Raw genomic sequence first — 25,981 nt, 5'->3', positions numbered from 1 at the left:
AGGAGTTCAGATATACTACATCCATAACTAGAGGTTATTAGCATGGAGGAGTTCAGATATACTACATCCATAACTAGAGGTTATTAGCATGGAGGAGTTCAGATATACTACATCCATAACTAGAGGTTATTAGCATGGAGGAGTTCTGATATACTACATCCATAACTAGAGGTTATTAGCATGGAGGAGTTCAGATATACTACATCCATAACTAGAGGTTGTTAGCATGGAGGAGTACAGATATACTACATCCATAACTAGAGGTTATTAGCATGGAGGAGTTCAGATATACTACATCCATAACTAGAGGTTATTAGCATGGAGGAGTTCAGATATACTACATCCATAACTAGAGGTTATTAGCATGGAGGAGTTCAGATATACTACATCCATAACTAGAGGTTATTAGCATGGAGGTGTTTCTGCAGCCAAATTGTGTTGCATAGCAACAAACAGCAAACACAGAAAGGGTCCTATATTGGAGAGTAAAAGTCGTCTGGCACTCTGCTTAGGATTTCAACAACTTTAATAACTTATTTCGAGCCTAGAATCATCGATGTTACTACTAATGTGAAAACAAGACAAAATATGACTATTGTTGCTCACTTGACTGTATAAAAGACAATTGTCAAATAATTTAATTCAATTGTTGTACAATTTCATGGGTACGCTCTGGGTATCACCTTTTACCTCAAATAAACAGTGTATTTCTGCTGTTGTGGTTCTTTAACCATCTGTCTGACTTTGTCGTTCACACAGGAGAGAGACGTGGCTATCGTGGATCCTCTGGGGAGCCTCAACAACATGATGCTGACAAGGCAGAAAGGTCTCTCTCCAGATCAGAACACCTTAAGAAAAACCATCTGAGACCCACTGGGAAGAAATCTCACTGCTGCTCTGACTGTGGGAAACGTTGCAGGTCTTCATCAGAACTTAAAATACACCAGCGAGTACACACAGGAGAGAAACCTTATAACTGTGATCAATGTGGGAGGAGTTTTACTCGGTCAAGCTCCCTGGTAATGCACCAGAGAACACACACAGGAGAGAAACCTTACGACTGCTCTGAATGCGGAAAGACTTTTGTTAGTTTAAGAGATTTAAAATCACACCAGAGAACACACACAGGAGAGAAATCACCATATAGGTGTTCTCAATGTGGGAAGAGTTTTACTCAGTCAAGCTCCCTGATAGTGCACCAGAAGAGAACACACACAGGAGAGAAACCTTATAGCTGTACTCAATGTGGGAAGAGTTTTGTTGCATCTTGCGATCTGAAGATACACCAGAGAACACACACAGGCGAGAAACCTTATAGCTGTACTCAATGTGGGAAGAGTTTTACTCGGTCAAGCTCCCTGATAGTGCACCAGAGAACACACACAGGAGAGAAACCTTACGACTGCTCTGACTGCGGAAAGACTTTTGTTATTTTAAAAGATTTAAAATCACACCAGAGAACACACACAGGAGAGAAATCACCATATAGCTGTACTCAATGTGGGAAGAGTTTTAATCATTCAAGCTCCCTGATAGTGCACCAGAGAACACACACAGGAGAGAAACCTTATAGCTGTGATCAATGTGGGAAGAGTTTTGGTACATCTGTGTATCTGACGATACACCAGAGAACACACACAGGAGAGAAACCTTATGGCTGTAATCAATGTGGGAAGAGTTTTACTCAGTCAAGCGGCCTGGTAGTACACCAGAGAACGCACACAGGAGAGAAACCATATAGCTGTACTCAATGTGGGAAGAGTTTTACTCAGTCAAGCAGCCTGGTAGTACACCAGAGAACACACACAGGAGAGAAACCTTATCACTGCTCTGACTGCAGAAAGAATTTTGTTATGTTAAGAGATTTAAAATCACACCAGAGAACACACACAGGAGAGAAACAATTTAGCAGGAGATAAATGATATAGCTGGAGATAAATGATATAGCTGTGATCATGTGACAAGAGATACTTTGATAAAATATCTCTCTGATCAAACATCAGAAAATACATACATGAGTTGTTTCATGATATCAATGAAATAATGTCACAATGTAGAATGTTTTAACATTGTACATTTACATTTACATTTTAGTCATTTAGCAGACGCTCTTATCCAGAGCGACTTACAGGAGCAATTAGGGTTAAGTGCCTTGCTCAAGGGCACATTTACGTCATTTAGCAGACGCTCTTATCCAGAGCGACTCACAAATTGGTGCGTTCACCCTATAGCCAGTGGGATAACCACTTTACAAATTTTTTTTTGGGGGGGGGTAGAAGGATTACTTTATCCTATCCCAGGTATTCCTTAAAGAGGTGGGGTTTCAAATGTCTCCGGAAGGTGGTGAGTGACTCCGCTGTCCTGGCGTCGTGAGGGAGCTTGTTCCACCATTGGGGTGTAGAAGGAGTACTTTGTAGAAGGAGTACTTTAATTAATAATGTCCCAATGTAGAACCCTAAACATTTCCCCCTGTTCAATTTATTTCAGCGTGATATGGATATTAGCCTCTGGGAAAAACCCAGGCTATGAATTGAAAGAGTATTTATGTGATTTAACAAAAAGTAAAAAAATAAAATAAAAAAAAGTTGTGTTACACGTTAATCAAAACATAGCTAGCTGTTTTCTACAAATTTTCCTCTGACCAGAGATGTACACATTATTCCCAGATTCCATGTGGTGTTTGAGCTATTCGTTTTAACAGGATGTGCAACCTCATTTCCCCCCTCTTGCGCAATTGATTTCAACATGATATCGATGAAATAAGTGTTGCGTTTCTTTGTTTAGCGACCCATAAATGTAAATGCATCACTCCAAAATGTAGCTGACTGTCTTCTGCAGGTTGTCCTCTAACCAGTGAGGTAAAAGTTATCTCCCATTTCCATGTATTTTTTTAGTTGTGTTAGTTTCAACAGCAGGTACAACCTGATCTCCCCCATAATCGATATCAGTGACTTATTGTTGGTGCTTGTGCAGTTTATAACGTGCTTGTTTTAATATGATTATTGTGGCACATTTGTGTAGATAGTACAGTTTAGGTTTCGGTTTTCAATATATCACAAACTGTTTTTGCATATTGGTTATTGATTTGGACATGTTAAAACTGTGTTTTGACATTGAGGTTTCCCACGTAGCAAAATGTCATTGAAAAGACATTGAAAATAAGACTATGCCTGATGTCCAATATAAACTCAGCAAAAAAAGAAACGTCCCCTTTTCAGGACCGTCTTTCAAAGATAATTTGTAAAAATCCAAATAACTTCACAGATCTTCATTGTAAAGGGTTTAAACACTGTTTCCCATGCTTGTTCAATGAACCATAAATAATTAATGAACATGCACCTGTGGAACGGTCGTTAAGACTTGCAGATGGTAGGCAATTAAGGTCACAGTTATGAAAACTAAGGACACAAAAGAGGCCTTTCTATTGACTCTGGAAAACACCAAAATAAATATGCCCAGGGTCCCTGCTCATCTGCGTGAACGTGCCTTATGCATGCTGCAAGGAGGCATCCTCCCTCATGTGGTACCCTTCCTGCAGGCTCATCCTGACATGACAATGCCACCAGCCATACTGCTCATTCTGTGCGTGATTTCCTGCAAGACAGGAATGTCAGTGTTCTGTCATGGCCAGTGAAGAACCCGGATCTCAATCCCATTGAGCACGTCTGGGACCTGTTGGATCGGAGGGTGAGGGCTAGGGCAATTCCCCCCAGAAATGTCTGGGAACTTGTATGTGCCTTGGTGGAAGAGTGGGGTAACATCTCACAGCAAGAACTGGCAAATCTGGAGCAGTCCATGAGGAGGAGATGCACTGCAGTACTTAATGCAGCTGGTGGCCACACCAGATACTGACTGTTACTTTTGATTTTGATAATGTGTCCCCCCAGGGACACATTATTTGTGTGTGGAACTTGTTCAGTTTATGTCTCAGTTGTTGAATCTTGTTATGTTCATACAAATATTTACACATGTTAAGTTTGCTGAAAATAAACGCAGTTGACAGTGAGAGGACTTTTTTGTTGCTGAGTTTACATTCGGTTTTAGTTGAAAATATGTATTTTCAGGTCGTTTTTTCAACGACTTGACAACAACTTAATTTCAACGTACTTGCAGCCTATAAACATGGACGCAGTATAATAAATTGGTCTATTATCAGTTTTATTAACAATCTTACATCACTCCAGTATTTCTTTACAACATTCAAGTGCTACTTGTCTTTATTCCACTACTGAAGAAGCATGACTCAAATCACCTACTCATATTTCAAACATCCAGCCTGACAAAATATACATTTTTAATTATTCAATGCCTCACCATTAAGTGAATTATTACCAATACATATTAACAAAGGGGTGATCATTCTGTTTTGATATTTCATATTTACAATTCATGTAACATTTAGTAATCATAAATTATGCAACCAACTGACCATTTTGGGGTACAATTATATTGACATTGTTGCACTGCTTGTAGAATATCAGGGTTCATTCTCAGATGTGCCAACCCAAATGTACTAGAGCATGACATTGGGGACTCGGCCCCGATCCAACAACATGCCTATCGAGTGAACCCTGAAAAGAGAGAGAAGCTCCGCAGTGAGGTGGAAAGTTCCTACAGATATTGCAGGAGTTTCCTCTTGAAATCAGACATGTCCGTGGTAAGGACAACTTGGTTGCTGATTGTCTCAAGGGTGGGCAGTCAAAAGGATTTGTGTTTTGCATTTAGCCAGTGCGTTGTCATGGATCACAATTTATTTTGACTGCACGTTTTTCTGTATTGGAGATGAGTTTTGTTTGGGCTCGTTCCAAGGGGACGAGAGTTCTAGAAGCTAATGAGTTTTAGGAAGACGAGAGTTCTAGAAGCTAATGAGTTTTAGGAAGACAAGAGTTCTAGAAGCTAATGAGTTTTAGGAAGACCAGAGTTCTAGAAGCTAATGAGTTTTAGGAAGACGAGAGTTCTAGAAGCTAATGAGTTTTAGGAAGACGAGTTCTAGAAGCCAGTGAGTTTTAGAAGCTAGTGAGTTTTAGGAAGACCAGAGTTCTAGAAGCTAGTGAGTTTTAGGAAGACCAGAGTTCTAGAAGCTAGTGAGTTTTAGGAAGACCAGAGTTCTAGAAGCTAATGAGTTTTAGGAAGACCAGAGTTCTAGAAGCTAGTGAGTTTTAGGAAGACCAGAGTTCTAGAAGCTAGTGAGTTTTAGGAAGACCAGAGTTCTAGAAGCTAGTGAGTTTTAGGAAGACCAGAGTTCTAGAAGCTAGTGAGTTTTAGGAAGACCAGAGTTCTAGAAGCTAGTGAGTTTTAGGAAGACCAGAGTTCTAGAAGCTAATGAGTTTTAGGAAGACCAGAGTTCTAGAAGCTAGTGAGTTTTAGGAAGACCAGAGTTCTAGAAGCTAGTGAGTTTTAGGAAGACCAGAGTTCTAGAAGCTAGTGAGTTTTAGGAAGACCAGAGTTCTAGAAGCTAGTGAGTTTTAGGAAGACCAGAGTTCTAGAAGCTAGTGAGTTTTAGGAAGACCAGAGTTCTAGAAGCTATTGAGTTTTAGGAAGACCAGAGTACTAGAAGCTAGTGAGTTTTAGGAAGACCAGAGTTCTAGAAGCTAGTGAGTTTTAGGAAGACCAGAGTTCTAGAAGCTAGTGAGTTTTAGAAAGACCAGAGTTCTAGAAGCTAATGAGTTTTAGGAAGACCAGAGTTCTAGAAGCTAGTGAGTTTTAGGAAGACCAGAGTTCTAGAAGCTAGTGAGTTTTAGGAAGACCAGAGTTCTAGAAGCTAGTGAGTTTTAGGAAGACCAGAGTTCTAGAAGCTAATGAGTTTTAGGAAGACCAGAGTTCTAGAAGCTAGTGAGTTTTAGGAAGACCAGAGTTCTAGAAGCTAGTGAGTTTTAGGAAGACCAGAGTTCTAGAAGCTAGTGAGTTTTAGGAAGACCAGAGTTCTAGAAGCTAATGAGTTTTAGGAAGACCAGAGTTCTAGAAGCTAGTGAGTTTTAGGAAGACCAGAGTTCTAGAAGCTAGTGAGTTTTAGGAAGACCAGAGTTCTAGAAGCTAGTGAGTTTTAGGAAGACCAGAGTTCTAGAAGCTAGTGAGTTTTAGGAAGACCAGAGTTCTAGAAGCTAATGAGTTTTAGGAAGACCAGAGTTCTAGAAGCTAGTGAGTTTTAGGAAGACCAGAGTTCTAGAAGCTAGTGAGTTTTAGGAAGACCAGAGTTCTAGAAGCTAGTGAGTTTTAGGAAGACCAGAGTTCTAGAAGCTAGTGAGTTTTAGGAAGACCAGAGTTCTAGAAGCTAGTGAGTTTTAGGAAGACCAGAGTTCTAGAAGCTAATGAGTTTTAGGAAGACCAGAGTTCTAGAAGCTAGTGAGTTTTAGGAAGACCAGAGTTCTAGAAACTAGTGAGTTTTAGGAAGACCAGAGTTCTAGAAACTAGTGAGTTTTAGGAAGACCAGAGTTCTAGAAGCTAGTGAGTTTTAGCAAGACGAGAGTTCTAGAAGCTAGTGAGTTTTAGGTCAGTAACTTATAACCACGGAACCACCCCAGACCTTTCATGCATGACTTAAACCACCTGAGTATTAGATTTACTGCCAGGGTCTAGTATGTCACTGCCAGGTCTGATTTTCTCTTTGGTTTTGAGCCCACGGCAAGAAGGCACCAGAGCCTATTGTGGTAACAGGTTCACACTAGATAACACAACCACACAGTGCATGAAAAACATGAGGTGTGGCTAACGTTTGCAAGCTTGAGCTAGCTACCGAGCTAGCATACAAACTCGGTAGCACAGAGTAGATTCTCCATATGACGTTGAGAAATAGTGCATTGTGGGTAGTTTAGAAGATATCCGGAAATAAGTTAATAAATATGAAATAACGCAAAAACATAACTGTTTGAACTTAATAGGTAACCAGATCGTGACTACAACTAAGTTCCTAAGTCTTTAACCACACTGTGTTGTTACATTCGTGAGTAAAAACTCATGCTTCCTAACCCTTTAACTTTTTGTCTGAAAATAAAATCTACATTTTACTCAACTGCGTTACCCACTCCAGTCAGCAGATGGCGATGTGGGACTTTAAGGCTATGCTGCTAGTGTGACGTATATTCTAGTGGACGGGACGCTTCTTTCAACAGCAGCAACAGTTAGTCAGACACCTCGGTAGCTTGCTAGACAAAATAGCCCAACCAATAAAGCTCTTTAGACGCTTTCGTGTATATTAGCCACTGTGTTTTATACCCACTTCTGTCGTCTAGTTAGTTATCCCATTTAATTTCATATTTACGGTGTTGTTGTTATTGGTCAGCTAGCTGGCTGGTTAAGTTAGCACTAGCCTAGCTAGCTAACATCCCCGACCATGAGCTCACTAAGCTACTCACCTCCTGCTAAAGAAGAGGAGGTCTGCTGGACGGAGAAAGAAGCTCTAGTGAAAGAGGAGGAGGAAGAGGAGGATGTTACAATACAAAAACAAGTAGAGGGTGAAGCTGTTACCGTGAAAGAAGAAGAGAAAGACGTTACAGTGAAAGAAGAGGAAGACGCGTTCAGAGTGAAAGAGGAGGAGGATGTTACAGTGAAAGAAGAGGAAGACGCGTTCAGAGTGGAAGAGGAGGAGGATGTTACAGTGAAAGAAGAGGAGGCTCCCGTGTTTGGAGTGAAAGAGGAGGAGGAGGAGATGACTGTCACATCGAAAAAGGAGGAGGAAGAAGAGGAGGAAACTGGATATCTGGTTCCGGTTTCCCAAAGGCATCTTAAGGCATCCAATGATTCTAATGATGAACTTAGCAGTAAGATGCTTTTGAGAAACCGGGCCCTGATTAACACTAGTAAGTACTGTCTTAAAAACAGAGGCACAACCTCTGCAGTTGTTGAGCTGATGTGTGGTGTTAAAGGGGAAATATGCAGTTGCTACATCCATATTTGGACTTTTAAATTATTTATATATATCCATTGATTCTTGAAGAATATAACACATGCCTCATGAGCTTAGTTCAACTGTCGTACCCCATCAGATCCCAAAATAAGCTTTTTCTACTCCAATGTTTAGAAACAATGTAAATGTAAACCAACACTGTATCGCCTCAACATGGTTAAAACTATAATATTGATGTCATGGATGGTCAGTCCTTGCATCCATAGGTCTGTCTATGATTTTGAGAGTAGTTACATTTCTCCAGTCCCATCCTCATCTTATTACCAAAACAGTGGTTGAATGACAGCTTTGTTATTGTTTGAACTGCAGATTGGTTGATTGATTGATGTGTGGCTTTTTTTAAAGGGGCAACCTAGGTTTTAAACAGCAGCAAAATTGGGGGCTGGAGAAATGTAACCACTCTCAAATTCATAGAGAAAGTTATTGTAGCAACCTTAACCCAAAACCTAGCGACCTCATCAAGAAGTTCAGACATCTTGGTATAACAGTTATAAGGTGTTGGCTTGACAGTCTCTGGACCCAGGTTTGAGTCCAGCTCAGGGCTACCCCTGGAATTCACTACACTATGAATACAAGGACTGGCCATCCATGAGGTCAAAATCATAGTTTTAACCTGTTTTTGAAGATATACAGTGTTTGTTTACAACCAGTGGCATAGGGCGCTCTTATCCAGAGCGACTTACAGGAGCAATTAGGGTTAAGTGCCTTGCTTAAGGGCACATCGACAGATTTTTCACCTAGTCGGCTCGGGGATTAGAACCAGCGACCTTTCGGTTACTGGCACACCGCTCTTAACCACTAAGCTACCTGCCGCCATAATAAAGGAAAATATATTTTTAAAAGATACAGTGGGGAGAACAAGTATTTGATACACTGCCGATTTTGCAGGTTTTCCTACTTACAAAGCATGTAGAGGTCTGTAATTTTTATCATAGGTACACTTCAACTGTGAGAGACAGAATGTAAAACAAAAATCCAGAAAATCACTTTGTATGATTTTTAAGTAATTAATTTGCATTTTATTGCATGACATAATTATTTGAAACATCAGAAAAGCAGAACTTTGTTTGCAATTACAGAGATCATACGTTTCCTTTAGGTATTGACCAGGTTTGCACACACTGCAGCAGGGATTTTGGCACACTCCTCCATACAGACCTTCTCCAGATCCTTCAGGTTTCGGGGCTGTCGCTGGGCAATACGGACTTTCAGCTCCCTCCAAAGATTTTCTATTGGGTTCAGGTCTGGAGACTGGCTAGGCCACTCCAGGACCTTGAGATGCTTCTTACGGAGCCACTCCTTAGTTGCCCTGGCTGTGTGTTTCGGGTCGTTGTCATGCTGGAAGACCCAGCCACGACCCATCTTCAATGCTCTTACTGAGGGAAGGAGGTTGTTGGCCAAGATCTCGCGATACATGGCCCCATCCATCCTCCCCTCAATACGGTGCAGTCGTCCTGTCCCCTTTTCAGAAAAGCATCTCCAAAGAATTATGTTTCCACCTCCATGCTTCACAGTTGGGATGGTGTTCTTGGGGTTGTACTCATCCTTCTTCTTCCTCCAAACACGGCGAGTGGAGTTTAGACCAAAAAGCTATATTTTTGTCTCATCAGACCACATGACCTTCTCCCATTCCTCCTCTGGATCATCCAGATGGTCATTGGCAAACTTCAGACGGGCCTGGACATGCGCTGGCTTGAGCAGGGGGACCTTGCGTGCGCTGCAGGATTTTAATTCATGACGGCGTAGTGTGTTACTAATGGTTTTCTTTGAGACTGTGGTCCCAGCTCTCTTCAGGTCATTGACCAGGTCCTGTCGTGTAGTTCTGGGCTGATCCCTCACCTTCCTCATGATCATTGATGCCCCACGAGGTGAGATCTTGCATGGAGCCCCAGACCGAGGGTGATTGACCGTCATCTTGAACTTCTTCCATTTTCTAATAATTGTGCCAACAGTTGTTGCCTTCTCACCAAGCTGCTTGCCTATTGTCCTGTAGCCCATCCCAGCCTTGTGCAGGTCTACAATTTTATCCCTGATGTCCTTACACAGCTCTCTGGTCTTGGCCATTGTGGAGAGGTTGGAGTCTGTTTGATTGAGTGTGTGGACAGGTGTCTTTTATACAGGTAACGAGTTCAAACAGGTGCAGTTAATACAGGTAATGAGTGGAGAACAGGAGGGCCTCTTAAAGAAAAACTAACAGGTCTGTGAGAGCCGGAATTCTTACTGGTTGGTAGGTGATCAAATACTTATGGCATGCAATAAAATGCAAATTAATTACTTAAAAATCATACAATGTGATTTGCTGGATTTTTGTTTTAGATTCCGTCTCTCACAGTTGAAGTGTAGCTATGATAAAAATTACAGACCTCTACATGCTTTGTAAGTAGGAAAACCTGCAAAATCGGCAGTGTATCAAATACTTACATTTACATTACATTTTAGTCATTTAGCAGACGCTCTTATCCAGAGCGACTTACAGGAGCAATTAGGGTTAAGTGCCTTGCTCAAGGGCACATTTACGTCATTTAGCAGACGCTCTTAACCAGAGCGACTCACAAATTGGTGCATTCACCCTATAGCCAGTGGGATAACCACTTTACAATTTTGGGGGGGGGGGTAGAAGGATTACTTTATCCTATCCCAGGTTTTCCTTAAAGAGGTGGGGTTTCAAATGTCTCCGGAAGGTGGTGAGTGACTCCGCTGTCCTGGCGTCGTGAGGGAGCTTGTTCCACCATTGGGGTGCCAGAGCAGCGAACAGTTTTGACTGGGCTGAGCGGGAACTATGCTTCCGCAGAGGAAGGGGAGCCAGCAGGCCAGAGGTGGATGAACGCAATGCCCTCGTTTGGGTGTAGGGACTGATCAGAGCCCGAAGGTACAGAGGTGCCGTTCCCCTCACTGCTCCATAGGCAAGCACCATGGTCTTGTAACGGATGCGAGCTTCAACCGGAAGCCAGTGGAGTGTGCGGAGGAGGGGGTGACGTGAGAGAACTTGGGAAGGTTGAACACCAGACGGGCTGCGGCATTCTGGATGAGTTGTAGGGGTTTAATGGCACAGGCAGGGAGGCCAGCCAACAGCGAGTTGCAGTAGTCCAGACGGGAGATGACAAGTGCCTGGATTAGGACCTGTGCCGCTTCCTGTGTAAGGCAGGGTCGTACTCTCCGAATGTTGTAGAGCATGAACCTGCAGGAGCGGGTCACCGCCTTGATGTTAGCGGAGAACGACAGGGTGTTGTCCAGGGTCACGCCAAGGCTCTTCGCACTCTGGGAGGAGGACACAACGGAGTTGTCAACCGTGATGGCGAGATCATGGGACGGGCAGTCCTTCCCCGGGAGGAAGAGCAGCTCCGTCTTGCCAGGGTTCAGCTTGAGGTGGTGATCCGTCATCCATACTGATATGTCTGCCAGACATGCAGAGATGCGATTCGCCACCTGGTTATCAGAAGGGGGAAAGGAGAAGATTAGTTGTGTATCGTACTTGTTCTCCCCACTGTATATATATATTTTTTACATTTACATTTGAGTCATTTAGCAGACGCTCTTATCCAGAGCAACTTACAGTTAGTGTACACTATGTACACTACCAGTCAAAAGTTTGGACACACCTACTCATTCAAGGGTTTTTCTTTATTTTTTACTATTTTCTACATTGTAGAATAATAGTGAAGACATCAAAACTATGAAATAACACGTATGGAATCATGTAGTAAAAAAAAAAGTGTTAAACAAAGAGATTCTGTAAAGTAGCCACCCTTTGCCTTGATGGCAGCTTTGCACTCTTGGCATTCTCTCAACCAGCTTCATGAGGTAGTCACCTGGAATGCATTTCAATTAACAGGTGTGCCTTAAGTTAATTTGTGGAATTTATTTCCTTCTTAATGCATTTGAGCCAATCAGTTGTGTTGTGACAAGGTAGGGTTGGTATACAGAAGATAGCCCTATTTGGTGAAAGACCAAGTCCATATTATGGCAAGAACAGCTCAAATAAGCAAGGAGAAACGACAGTCCATCATTACTTTAAGACATGAAGGTCAGACAATACGGAACATTTCAAGAACTTTGAAGGTTTCTTCAAGTGCAGTCGCAAAAACCATCAAGTGCTATGATGAAACTGGCTCTCATGAGGACCGCCACAGGAATGGAAGACCCAGAGTTACCTCTGCTGCAGAGGATAAGTTCATTAGAGTTACCAGCCTCAGAAATTGCAGCCCAAATAAAGACTTCACAGATTTCAAGTCACAGACGTATCTCAACATCAACTGTTCAGAGGGGACTGGGTAAATCAGGCCTTCATGGTTGAATTGCTACAAAGAAACCACTACTGAAGGACACCAATAAGAAGAAGAGATCTGCTAGGGCCAAGAAACACGAGCAATGGACATTAGACCGGTGGAAATTGAGATATTTGGTTCCAACCGCCGTGTCTTTATGCGACGCGATGTGGGTGAACGGATGATCTCCGCGTGTGTAGTTCCCACCGTGAAGCATGGAGGAGGAGGTGTGGTGATGTGGGGGTGCTTTGATGGTGACACTGTCTGTGATTCATTTAGAATTCAAGGCACACTTAACCAGCATGGCTACCACAGCATTCTGCAGTGATACGCCATCCCATCTGGTTTGGGCTGAGTGGGACTATCATTTTGCTTTTCAACAGGACAATGACCCAACACACCTCCAGGCTGTGTAAGGGCTATTTTGCAAGAAGGAGAGTGATGGAGTGCTGCATCAGATGACCTGGCCTCCACAATCCCCCGACCTCAACCCAATTGAGATGGTTTGGGATGAGTTGAACCGCAGAGTGAAGGAAAAGCAGCCAACAAGTGCTCAGCATATGTGGGAACTCCTTCAAGACTGTTGGAAAAGCATTCCAGATGAAGCTGCTTGAGAGAATGCCAAGAGTGCAAAGTTGTCTTCAAGGCAAACGGTGGCTACTTTGAAGAATCTAAAATCTAAAATATTTTGATTAGTTTAACACTATTTTGGTTACTACATGATTCCATATGTGTTATTTCATAGTTTTCATGTCTTCACTATTGTTCTACAATGTAGAAAATAGTAAAAATAAAGAACAACCCTTGAATGAGTAGTTGTGTCCAAACTTTTGACTGGTACTGTATGTTATTGTTAGATGAAGTTATGGGCCAATTTGGCATACACTTAGTGTGCAAAGGTAGCCAAAGAGCATTTTACGACACAGAGCTTAATGTGAGTTTCCTTGAGTAGCACTCCCGATCTTGCTCTGGTAATGTGTGGTAATATTCAGAATACATTGTGAAATCTTCGCTCACCATTGTTCCTCCATGCAGATATACTACATCCATAACTAGAGGTTATTAGCATGGAGGAGTTCAGATATACTACATCCATAACTAGAGGTTATTAGCATGGAGGAGTTCAGATATACTACATCCATAACTAGAGGTTATTAGCATGGAGGAGTTCAGATATACTACATCCATAACTAGAGGTTATTAGCATGGAGGAGTTCAGATGTACTACATCCATAACTAGAGGTTATTAGCATGGAGGAGTTCAGATGTACTACATCCATAACTAGAGGTTATTAGCATGGAGGAGTTCAGATGTACTACATCCATAACTAGAGGTTATTAGCATGGAGGAGTTCAGATATACTACATCCATAACTAGAGGTTATTAGCATGGAGGAGTTCAGATATACTACATCCATAACTAGAGGTTATTAGCATGGATGAGTTCAGATATACTACATCCATAACTAGAGGTTATTAGCATGGAGGAGTTCAGATATACTACATCCATAACTAGAGGTTATTAGCATGGAGGAGTTCAGATATACTACATCCATAACTAGAGGTTATTAGCATGGAGGAGTTCAGATATACTACATCCATAACTAGAGGTTATTAGCATGGAGGAGTTCAGATATACTACATCCATAACTAGAGGTTATTAGCATGGAGGAGTTCAGATATACTACATCCATAACTAGAGGTTATTAGCATGGAGGAGTTCAGATATACTACATCCATAACTAGAGGTTATTAGCATGGAGGAGTTCAGATATACTACATCCATAACTAGAGGTTATTAGCATGGAGGAGTTCAGATATACTACATCCATATCTAGAGGTTATTAGCATGGAGGAGTTCAGATATACTACATCCATAACTAGAGGTTATTAGCATGGAGGAGTTCAGATATACTACATCCATAACTAGAGGTTATTAGCATGGAGGAGTTCAGATATACTACATCCATAACTAGAGGTTATTAGCATGGAGGAGTTCAGATATACTACATCCATATCTAGCGGTTATTAGCATGGAGGAGTTCAGATATACTACATCCATAACTAGAGGTTATTAGCATGGAGGAGTTTCTGCAGCCGAATTGTGTTGCATAGCAACAAACAGCAAACACAGAAAGGGTCCTATATTGGAGAGTAAAAGTCGTCTGGCACTCTGCTTAGGATTTCAACAACTTTAAACTTTAACTTATTTCTAGCCTACAGTCATCGATGTTACTACTAATGTGAAAACAAGACAAAATATGACTATTGTTGCTCACTTGACTGTATAAAAGACAATTGTCAAATAATTTAAGGCATCAATTGTTGTACAATTTAATGGATACGCTCTGGGTATCACCTTTTACCTCAAATAAACAGTGTATTTCTGCTGTTGTGGTTCTTTAACCATCTGTCTGACTGTCGTTCACACAGGAGAGAGACATGGCTATCGTGGATCCTCTGGGGAGCCTCAACAACAGGATGCTGACGAGGCAGAAAGGTCTCTCTCCAGATCAGAACACCTTAAGAAAAACCATCTGAGACCCACTGGGAAGAAATCTCACTGCTGCTCTGACTGTGGGAAACGTTGCAAGTTTTCATCAGAACTTAAAATACACCAGCGAGTACACACAGGAGCGAAACCTTATAGCTGTGATCAATGTGGGAAGAGTTTTACTCGGTCAAGCTACCTGATAGTACATCTGAGAAGACACACAGGAGAGAAACCTTACGACTGCTCTGACTGCGGAAAGACTTTTGTTAATTTAATAGATTTAAAATCACACCAGAGAACACACACAGGAGAGAAATCACCATATAGTTGTACTCAATGTGGGAAGAGTTTTACTCGGTCAAGCTCCCTGATAGTGCACCAGAGAACACACACAGGAGAGAAATCTTATAGCTGTACTCAATGTGGGAGGAGTTTTACTCGGTCAAGCTCCCTGATATTGCACCAGAGAACACACACAGGAGAGAAACCTTACAACTGCTCTGACTGCGGAAAGACTTTTGTTAGTTTAAGAGATTTAAAATCACACCAGAGAACACACACAGGAGAGAAATCACCATATAGTTGTACTCAATGTGGGAAGAGTTTTACTCGGTCAAGCTCCCTGATAGTGCACCAGAGAACACACACAGGAGAGAAACTTTATTGCTGTGATCAATGTGGGAAGAGTTTTACTCAGTCAAGCTCCCTGATAGTGCACCAGAGAACACACACAGGAGAAAAACCTTATAGCTGTACTCAATGTGGGAAGAGTTTTGTTGCATCTTGCGATCTGACGATACACCAGAGAACACACACAGGAGAGAAATCTTATAGCTGTGATCAATGTGGGAAGAGGTTTCCTCTGCCAAGCTCCCTGATAGTTCACCAGAGAACACACACAGGAGAAAAACCTTATAGCTGTACTCAATGTGGGAAGAGTTTTGTTGCATCTTGCTATCTGACGATACACAAGAGAACACACACAGGAGAGAAACTTTATAGCTGTGATCAATGTGGGAAGAGTTTTCCTCAGTCAAGCTCCCTGATAGCGCACCAGAGAACACACACAGGAGAGAAACCTTATAGCTGTGATCAATGTGAGAAGAGTTTTACTCAGTCAAGCTCCCTGATAGTGCACCAGAGAACACACACAGGAGAGAAACCTTACAGCTGTACTCAATGTGGGAAGAGTTTTGTTAGATCTAGCCATCTGACGAGACACCAGAGAACACACACAGGAGAGAAACTATATAGCAGGAGATAAATAATAAAGCTGTGATCATGTGACAAGAGATACTTTGATAAAAGATCTCTGATCAAACATCAGAAAATACATACATGAGTTGTTTCATGATATCAATGAAATAATGTCACAATGTAGAATGTTTTAACATTGTAGAAGAAGTACTTTAATTAATAATGTCCCAATGTAGAACCCTAAACATTTCCCCCTGTTCAATTTATTTCAGCGTGATATGGATATTAGCCTCTGGGAAAAATCCAGGCTCTGAATTGAAAGAATGCTATTTATGTGATTTAACAAAAAGTAAAAAAAAAAAAGTTGTGTTCCACGTTAATCTAAATGCAGCTAGCTGTTTTCTACCAATTTTCCTCTGACCAGTGATGTACACATTATTCCCAGATTCCATGTGGTGTTTGAGCTATTCGTTTTAACAGGACGTGCAACCTCATCTCCCCCCTCTTGCGCAATTGATTTCAACATGATATCGATGAAATAAGTGTTGCGTTCCTTTGTTTAGCGACCCATAAATGTAAATGCATCCCTCCAAAATGTAGCTGACTGTCTTCTGCAGGTTGTCCTCTAACCAGTGAGGTAAAAGATATCTCCCATTTCCATGTGTTTTTTTAGTTGTGTTAGTTTCAACAGCAGGTACAACCTGATCTCCCCCATAATCGATATCAGTGACTTATTGTTGGTGCTTGTGCAGTTTATAAGGTGCTTGTTTTAATATGATTATTGTGGCACATTTGTGTAGATAGTACAGTTTAGGTTTCGGTTTTCAATATATCACAAACTGTTTTTGCATATTGGTTATTGATTTGGACATGTTAAAACTGTGTTTTGACATTGAGGTTTCCCACGTAGCAAAATGTCATTGAAAAGACATTGAAAAGAAGACTATGCCTGATGTCCAATATAAACTCAGCAAAAAAAGAAACGTCCCTTTTTCAGGCCCCTGTCTTTCAAAGATAATTTGTAAAAATCCAAAATAACTTCACAGATCTTCATTGTAAAGGGTTTAAACACTGTTTCCCATGCTTGTTCAATGAACCATAAATAATTAATGAACATGCACCTGTGGAACGGTCGTTAAGACTTACAGATGGTAGGCAATTAAGGTCACAGTTATGAAAACTTAGGACACAAAAGAGGCCTTTCTATTGACTCTGGAAAACACCAAAAGAAATATGCCCAGGGTCCCTGCTCATCTGCGTGAACGTGCCTTATGCATGCTGCAAGGAGGCATCCTCCCTCATGTGGTACCCTTCCTGCAGGCTCATCCTGACATGACAATGCCACCAGCCATACTGCTCATTCTGTGCGTGATTTCCTGCAAGACAGGAATGTCAGTGTTCTGTCATGGCCAGTGAAGAACCCGGATCTCAATCCCATTGAGCACGTCTGGGACCTGTTGGATCGGAGGGTGAGGGTGAGGGCTAGGGCAATTCCCCCCAGAAATGTCTGGGAACTTGTATGTGCCTTGGTGGAAGAGTGGGGTAACATCTCACAGCAAGAACTGGCAAATCTGGTGCAGTCCATGAGGAGGAGATGCACTGCAGTACTTAATGCAGCTGGTGGCCACACCAGATACTGACTGTTACTTTTGACTTTGATAATGTGTCCCCCCAGGGACACATTATTTGTGTGTGGAACTTGTTCAGTTTATGTCTCAGTTGTTGAATCTTGTTATGTTCATACAAATATTTACACATGTTAAGTTTGCTGAAAATAAACGCAGTTGACAGTGAGAGGACTTTTTTTTGTTGCTGAGTTTACATTCGGTTTTAGTTGAAAATATGTATTTTCAGGTCATTTTTTCAACGACTTGACAACAACTTAATTTCAACGTACTTGCAGCCTATAAACATGGACGCAGTATAATAAATTGGTCTATAATCAGTTTTATTAACAATCTTACATCACTCCAGTATTTCTTTACAACATTCAAGTGCTACTTGTCTTTATTCCACTACTGAAGAAGCATGACTCAAATCACCTACTCATATTTCAAACATCCAGCCTGACAAAATATATATGTTTTATTATTCAATGCCTCACCATTAAGTGAATTATTGCCAATACATATTAACAAAGGGGTGATCATTCTGTTTTGATATTTCATATTTACAATTCATGCAACATTTAGTGAACCCTGAAAAGAGAGAGAAGCTCCGCAGTGAGGTGGAAAGTTACTACGGATATTGCAGGAGTTTCCTCTTGAAATCAGACATGTCCGTGGTAAGAACAACTTGGTTGCTGATTGTCTCAAGGGTGGGCAGTCAAAAGGATTTGTGTTTTGCATTTAGCCAGTGCGTTGTCATGGATCACAATATATTTTGACTGCACGTTTTTCTGTATTGGAGATGAGTTTTGTTTAGGCTCGTTCCAAGGGGACGAGAGTTATAGAAACTAGTGAGTTTTAGGAAGACGAGAGTTATAGAAACTAGTGAGTTTTAGGAAGACCAGAGTTCTAGAAGCTAGTTAGTTTTAGGAAGACCAGAGTTCTAGAAGCTAGTGAGTTTTAGGAAGACCAGAGTTCTAGAAGCTAGTGAGTTTTAGGAAGACCAGAGTTCTAGAAGCTAGTGAGTTTTAGGATGACCAGAGTTATAGAAGCTAGTGAGTTTTAGGAAGACCAGAGTTCTAGAAGCTGGTGAGTTTTAGGAAGACGAGAGTTATAGAAACTAGTGAGTTTTAGGTCAGTAACTTATAACCACGGAACCACCCCAGACCTTTCATGCATGACTTAAAGCACCTGAGTATTAGATTTACTGCCAGGGTCTGATTTTCTCTTTGGTTTTGAGCCCATGGCAAGAAGGCACCAGAGCCTATTGTGGTAACAGGTTCACACTAGATAACACAACCACACAGTGCATGAAAAACATGAGGTGTGGCTAACGTTTGCAAGCTTGAGCTAGCTACCGAGCTAGCATACAAACTCGGTAGCACAGAGTAGATCCTCCATATGACGTTGAGAAATAGTGCATTGTGGGTAGTTTAGAAGATATCCGGAAATAAGTTAATAAATATGAAATTACGCAAAAACATAACTGTTTGTACTTATAGGTAACCAGATCGTGACTACAACTAAGTTCCTAAGTCTTTAACCACACTGTGTTGTTACATTGGTGAGTAAAAACACATGCTTCCTACCCTTTAACTTTTTGTCTGAAAATAAAATCTACATTTTACTCAACTTCGTTACCCACTCCAGTCAGCAGATGGCGATGTGGGACTTTAAGGCTATGCTGCTAGTGTGACGTATAATCTAGTGGACGGGACGCTTCTTTCAACAGCAGCAACAGTTAGTCAGACACCTCGGTAGCTTGCTAGCCAAAATAGCCCAACCAATAAAGCTCTTTAGACGCTTTCGTGTATATTAGCCACTGTGTTTTAAACCCACTTCTGTCGTCTAGTTAGTTATCCCATTTAATTTCATATTTACGGTGTTGTTGTTATTGGTCAGCTAGCTGGCTGGTTAAGTTAGCACTAGCCTAGCTAGCTAACATCCCCGACCATGAGGTCACTAAGCTACTCTCCTCCTGCTGAAGAAGAGGAGGTCTGCTGGACGGAGAAAGAAGCTCTAGTGAAAGAGGAGGAGGAAGAGGAGGTTGTTACAATACAAAAACAAGTAGAGGGTGAGGCTGTTCTCAAAGCCAGTGGCATGTCGTTAGTAAAGATTGAAAAAAGTAAGGGGCCTAGACAGCTGCCCTGGGGAATTCCTGATTCTACCTGGATTATGTTGGAGAGGCTTCCATTAGAGAACACCCTCTGTGTTCTGTTAGACAGGTAACTCTTTATCCACAATATAGCAGGGGGTGTAAAGCTATAACACATACGTTTTTCCATCAGTAAACTATGATCGATAATGTCAAAAGCCGCACTGAAGTCTAACAAAACAGCACCCACAATCTTTTTATAATTCATTTATCTTAGCCAATCAGTCATTTGTGTAAGTGCCGTGCTTGTTGAATGTCCTTCCCTATAAGCATGCGGAAAGTCTGTTGTCAATTTGTTTACAGTAAAATAGCATTGTATCTGGTCAAACACCATTTTTTTCTCCAAAAGTTTACTAAGGGTTGGTAACAGGCTGATTGGTCGGCTATTTGAGGCAGTAAAGGAGGCTTTACTATTCTTAGGTAGCGGAATGACTTTTGCTTCCCTCCAGGCCTGAGGGCACACACTTTCTAGTAGGCTTAAATTGAATGTATGGCAAATAGGAATGGCAATATCGTCCGCTGTTATCCTCAGTAGTTTTCCATCCAAGTTGTCAGACCCCGGTGGCTTGTCATTGTTGATAGACAACAATACTTTTTTCACCTCTTCCACACTCACTTCACGGAATTCAAAATTACAATTGCTTGTCTTTCATAATTTGATCAGTTATACTTGGATGTGTAGTGTCAGCGTTTGTTGCTGGCATGTCATGCATAAATTTGCTAATCTTGCCAATGAAAAAATCATTAAAGTAATTGGCAATATCAGTGGGTTTTGTGATGAATGAGCCATCTGATTCAATGAATGATGGAGCCGAGTTTGTATTTTTGTCCAAAATATCATTTAAGCTGTTCCAAAGCTTTTTACTATCATTCTTTGTAATTTATCTTTGTTTCATTGGGTAGTTTCTTATTTTTATTCAGTTTAGACACATGATTTCTCAATTTGCAGTAAACATTTTAACATTTACATTTTAGTCATTTAGCAGACGCTCTAATCCAGAGTGCATACATTTTATTTTATTTTCAGTACGTATGCTAATCGGTTATGCAGCCAGACTTATATGCCATTCCTTTTGCGTCATGCCTCTCAACCATACAGATTTACCAGGTTATTACTTCTAAATAAACTGCTGTTCACCATCTGGGACCATTCAACATCCTAGATTTACCAGGTTACTACTTCTAAATAAACTGCTGTTCACCATCTGGGACCATTCAACATCCTAGATTTACCAGGTTATTACTTCTAAATAAACTGCTGTTCACCATCTGGGACCATTCAACATCCTAGATTTACCAGGTTATTACTTCTAAATAAACTGCTGTTCATCATCTGGGACCATTCAACATCCTAGATTTACCAGGTTATTACTTCTAAACAATAGACACTTTTTTTGCGTTCTCGTAGACTTACAATTGTTGTCTTGATTATTGCTTGAACAGTCGCTAAGATATGTGATCCGAAAGCTGGGTGTCGCGCGTCACTACTTCACAGGAGAGGCATTTGAACATTTAAAAAAAAAACATCAACATCAAAAAGCCTTTTTTTTTCTTCAGAAAAACTAGAACTTTCATGTGCCTTAATAACAAACTCTTATGTAATCTGGAAATATAAATAAAATGTGAACTCTCTAAGCTGATTAGACATGGAGAAATTACAGAATCTTGCCTAGCCATGATTGGTTGAGATAATGAGGGTGTGGGACATTCAGGTGAAAGAGAGTCTATTCTGTGACTCAAGGCTTCTCTGTCAAATGGCACGTCCTGCTCTCTGCTACCGTGGATATTTCAAAGATCCATTGGATTTACTAATATTTTCATCATGGACTACATGCAAAGTGTATCTACAGCTTTCAATACCAGTGTTGTCCTGAATACAGCCGCTGGTATCGACACAGTTCTGTCTACTGTGGCTAAAGCAGTCTGAACTGGTTGAAGCTGAGTGAGAAGGATTATTTAGAAAGTGTTTGTCTGCCATGAATTATCATAATCCATACACCGGTAAGAGTCTACAGGTAAAATGCTAAAATAGCTACATGTACATACGTTATTGTCTCAACTGTATCAAAAAGTCATTTTCATATTAGCTATATAGCTAGCTAGCTAGACAGTTGCATACTGGTACCGTTATAGCTTGCCGTTGTTTACAGAAGTCTTCTAAGTCCCTATAGCAACAAGCCATTGTTTACAGAAGTCTTCTAAGTCCCTATAGCAACAAGCCATTGTTTACATAAGTCTTCTAAGTCCCTATAGCAACAAGCCATTGTTTACAGAAGTCTTCTAAGTCCCTATAGCAACAAGCCATTGTTTACAGAAGTCTTCTAAGTCCCTATAGCAACAAGCCATTGTTTACAGAAGTCTTCTAAGTCCCTATAGCAACAAGCCATTGTTTACAGAAGTATTCTAAGTCCCTATAGCAACAAGCCATTGTTTACAGATGTCTTCTAAGTCCCTATAGCAACAAGCCATTGTTTACAGAAGTCTTCTAAGTCCCTATAGCAACAAGCCATTGTTTACAGATGTCTCGTTGCGGGATGAAGCAACGTTAAGACAGATAGCTGAGCTGGCCAGTTGCATTCTGCCGTGAAAGCATCCCCCGGACTAGACACAACCCAGCAAACATATATATCTGAGAAGAGCAGGACTTTTGCAATGAAAAGGCCATGGACATTACATTTCCTGGCTTAGGGTTACACTAACCCTAACAAAGAGCAGTACTGTAGCTATACAACAGTAGAAGGATCTGATGATCTAACCCTAACAAAGAGCAGTACTGTAGCTATACAACAGTAGAAGGATCTGATGATCTAACCCTAACAAAGAGCAGTACTGTAGCTATACAACAGTAGAAGGATCTGATGATCTAACCCTAACAAAGAGCAGTACTGTAGCTATACAACAGTAGAAGGATCTGATGATCTAACCCTAACAAAGAGCAGTACTGTAGCTATACAACAGTAGAAGGATCTGATGATCTAACCCTAACAAAGAGCAGTACTGTAGCTATACAACAGTAGACAATGTAATAATGTTAATGGTTTGCCTAATCAGGTAACCTGGTGAGATAATGTTCAGAGAATCCATTTTGGCAATTTGGTGAAAGTATTCATTTTCTAAATATATGTAACTACATGAGACTGAAAAGGGACGGTGGGTCACATATTTGGTTGTGATAGTTGCAAAATAACTATTTTGGATGCAGCACTTGTTAGCTTGAATGCTAACGCTCATTAACAGGCTGGTAGCAAAGCTAGCCGAAGAGCATTTTACTGGTTGAAGTTGAAGTGTTTTTTAAAGTATAAAGCAGTTGATTTGAGACGATGGCACAAACATTATATTAAACAGGACGTTCAAACGAGCCTTACAATTATAATCCAAAAGTAGTGTGAAATGCACTCTGTAAATGGAGGCTATTTTTGCTGGCAGCCTCTGAGAACTCCTTGAGTTTACCCCACGGTGGTGAAATTGGGAATACCGACACAGATCTTAATGCTGCAATTCTTGCAATCACAGAAATGGGCCTATATTGGTGATCAAAAGTCATCTGGCAAAGTGCTTAGGGTTTCAGAAACTTTAATAACTCATTTCTAGCCTAGAATCATTCACTATACTAGTGAAAAAATAAGACAGAATATGGCTGTTGTTGCTCACTTGATGTCTTATTAAGACAATTGTCAAATAAGTTTGTAAAAGCATTTAAACGTGAATTACAGACGTAAATTGATGTACAACATCATGGACATCACCTTTTTAGCTCAAATAAACAGTGGATTTCTGCTGTTGTGGGACTTTAACCATCTGTCTGACTTTGTTGTTCACACAGAAGAGAGACGTGACTATCGTGGATCCTCTGGGGAGCCTCAACAACATCATGAAGCTGACAAGGCAGAGAAGAGTCTTTCCACATCAGAACACCTCAAGAAACAGCAGCAGAAACCCACAGGAAGAAATCTCACCACTGCTCTGACTGTGGGAAGAGTTACTCAAGCTCAGATTCACTAAAAGTACACACGAGAATTCACACTGGAGAGAAACCTTATAGCTGTGATCAATGTGGGAAGAGTTTTACTACATCTAACCAGCTGACTATACACCAGAGAAAACACACGGGAGAGAAACCTTACCACTGCTCTGACTGTGGGAAGAGATGCAGCGCTTTAGCAACCCTTAAAATACATCAGAGAATCCATACAGGAGAGAAATATTACCACTGCTCTGACTGTGGGAAGAGTTTTTGTTCATCAGGACAGTTAAAATCACACCACATAATACACACAGGAGAGAAACCTTACACCTGTTATCAATGTGGGAAGAGTTTTAGTCACTCAAGCAGCCTGATAGTACATCAGAGGGTCCATACAGGAGCAAAGCCTTATAGCTGTGATCAATGTGAGAAGAGTTTTAGTCACTCAAGCAGCCTGATGGTACATCAGAGGGTCCATACAGGAGAGAAACCCCATAGCTGTGATCAATGTGGGAAGAGGTTTTTTACAACCAGCTGTCTTACTATACACAAGAGAACACACACAGGAGAGAAACCTTACCACTGCTCTTACTGTGGAAAGAGTTTTATTTCGTCAGGATACTTAAAATCACACCAGACAACACACACAGGAGAGAAATCGTATATCTCTAACCAATGTGGGAATAGTTTTGTTACATCTGGAAGCCTGAAAACACACCAAAGAACACACACAGGAGAGAAGCCTTTTAGCTGTAATCAATGTGGGAAGCCTTTTGTTACATCTAGCCAGCTGACTACACACCAGAGAAGACACACAGGAGAGAAACCTTATAGCTGTGATCAATGTGGGAAGCGTTTTGTTACATCTAGCCAGCTGACTATACACCAGAGAACACACACAGGAGAGAAACCTTACCACTGCTCTGACTGTGGAAATAGTTTTGCTTCATCAGGGTGTTTACAATCACACCAGAGAACACACACAGGAGAGAAACCTTATAGCTGTAATCAATGTGGGAAGCGTTTTGTTGCAGCTACCTGTTGTACTATACACCAGAGAACACACACACAATCTCATAGCTGTGATCAATGTGACAAGAGATACTCTGATAAAAGATGCCTGATTAAACATCAGACAATTCATACATGAAGGAGTTGTTCCATGATATCAATGAAATAATGTCACAATGTAGAATATTTTAACATTGTAGAAGGAGTATTTTAATGAATAATTTTAATGAATAATGTCACGATTTAGAATGTATGCAACACTTCAAAATGTAGCTAGATGTTTTCTACAAATGTTCCTCTACACATTATTCCCAGATTCTGTGTGGTTTTTTGAGCTGTTAGTTTTAACAGGACCAGCAACCTCATCTCCCCCCTCCCCAATTGATTTCAACGTGATATCGATATGAGTGATGACAAATAAGTATTGAATTTGTCTTTGTTTTGGGGACCCCTGAATTTAAATGCATCACTTAAAATGTAGCTGACTGTATTTTGCAGGTTGTCCTCCAACCAGTGAGGTAAAAGATATCTCCCATTTCCATGTGACTTTTTAGTTAGTTTCAACAGCACGTACAACGTAATTTAATCGAGATCAGTGATTTATTGCCACAAAACAACATTGTTGTTTTAAGATGCTCGTTTAAAAAAATACAAGTAATATGATTATTGAACACAATAAAACTGTGTTTTGAAATTGGGCTACCCCACCTAGCAAAATGTTGTTGAAAATATGTTGAAAAGAAGACTATACCTGACATCCAATCTGCATTTGGTTGAAAGTGAAAGTTGAACATATGTATTTTTCTTGCAGCCTTGGCATTCAGGCCATAGAGTCTTGGTCACCTCCCTGACCAAGGCCCTTCTCCCCCGATTGCTCAGTTTGGCCAGGCGGCCATCTCTAGGAAGCGTCTTGGTGGTTCCAAACTTCTTCCATTTAAGAATGATGGAGGCCACTGTGTTCTTGGGGACCTTCAATGCTGCAGACATTTTTTGGTACCCTTCCCCAGATCTGTGCCTCCGACACAATTCTGTGTCGGAGCTCTGCGGACAATTCCTTCAACCTCATGGCTTGGTGTATTTCTGTTTATTTTATTTTATAAATGTTCTAACATTTCTAAAAACCTGTTGTTGCTTTGTCATTGCATTGCATTATGGGTATTGATGAGGGGTGAAAACAATGTACTCCTTTTATTTAATCCATTTTAGAATAAGGCTGAAACGTAGAAAACATTTGGAAAAGGAAAGGGGTCTGAATACTTTTCCGAATGCACTGTAACTCATAAACTAAGGACTTATTAACCTACTCTGTTGTTTATGATTTTGTTGTCATGGAGGACTGATTCGGCTCATTGCTTCTAGTTGAAAAATAAATGCTGCTCTCGGAA

General features: G+C 40.9%; 2 protein-coding genes across 2 annotated transcripts; both read left to right on the top strand.

Annotated features, from left to right (window-relative positions):
• The first annotated feature begins 1,022 nt into the window (after nucleotides 1-1,022).
• LOC123485421 (zinc finger protein 850-like) lies at nucleotides 1,023-15,974 on the top strand. The gene is made up of 3 exons (XM_045216322.1): nucleotides 1,023-1,193; nucleotides 1,281-1,902; nucleotides 14,728-15,974. The coding sequence occupies exons 1-3, from the start codon at nucleotides 1,023-1,025 to the stop codon at nucleotides 15,924-15,926; spliced, it is 1,992 nt and encodes a 663-aa protein (XP_045072257.1). The 3' UTR covers nucleotides 15,927-15,974.
• Nucleotides 15,975-22,752: 6,778 nt separating this feature from the next.
• LOC123485420 (zinc finger protein 271-like) lies at nucleotides 22,753-25,475 on the top strand. Its single transcript, XM_045216321.1, has 2 exons — nucleotides 22,753-22,771; nucleotides 23,513-25,475. Exons 1-2 carry the CDS (start codon nucleotides 22,753-22,755, stop codon nucleotides 24,733-24,735), a joined length of 1,242 nt encoding a protein of 413 aa, XP_045072256.1. The 3' UTR covers nucleotides 24,736-25,475.
• Nucleotides 25,476-25,981: the final 506 nt, after the last annotated feature.

Source organism: Coregonus clupeaformis, unplaced genomic scaffold (assembly GCF_020615455.1).
Source record: "Coregonus clupeaformis isolate EN_2021a unplaced genomic scaffold, ASM2061545v1 scaf0682, whole genome shotgun sequence".
NCBI lineage: Eukaryota > Metazoa > Chordata > Actinopteri > Salmoniformes > Salmonidae > Coregonus > Coregonus clupeaformis.
This window is presented reverse-complemented; position numbering and strand designations above follow the sequence as displayed.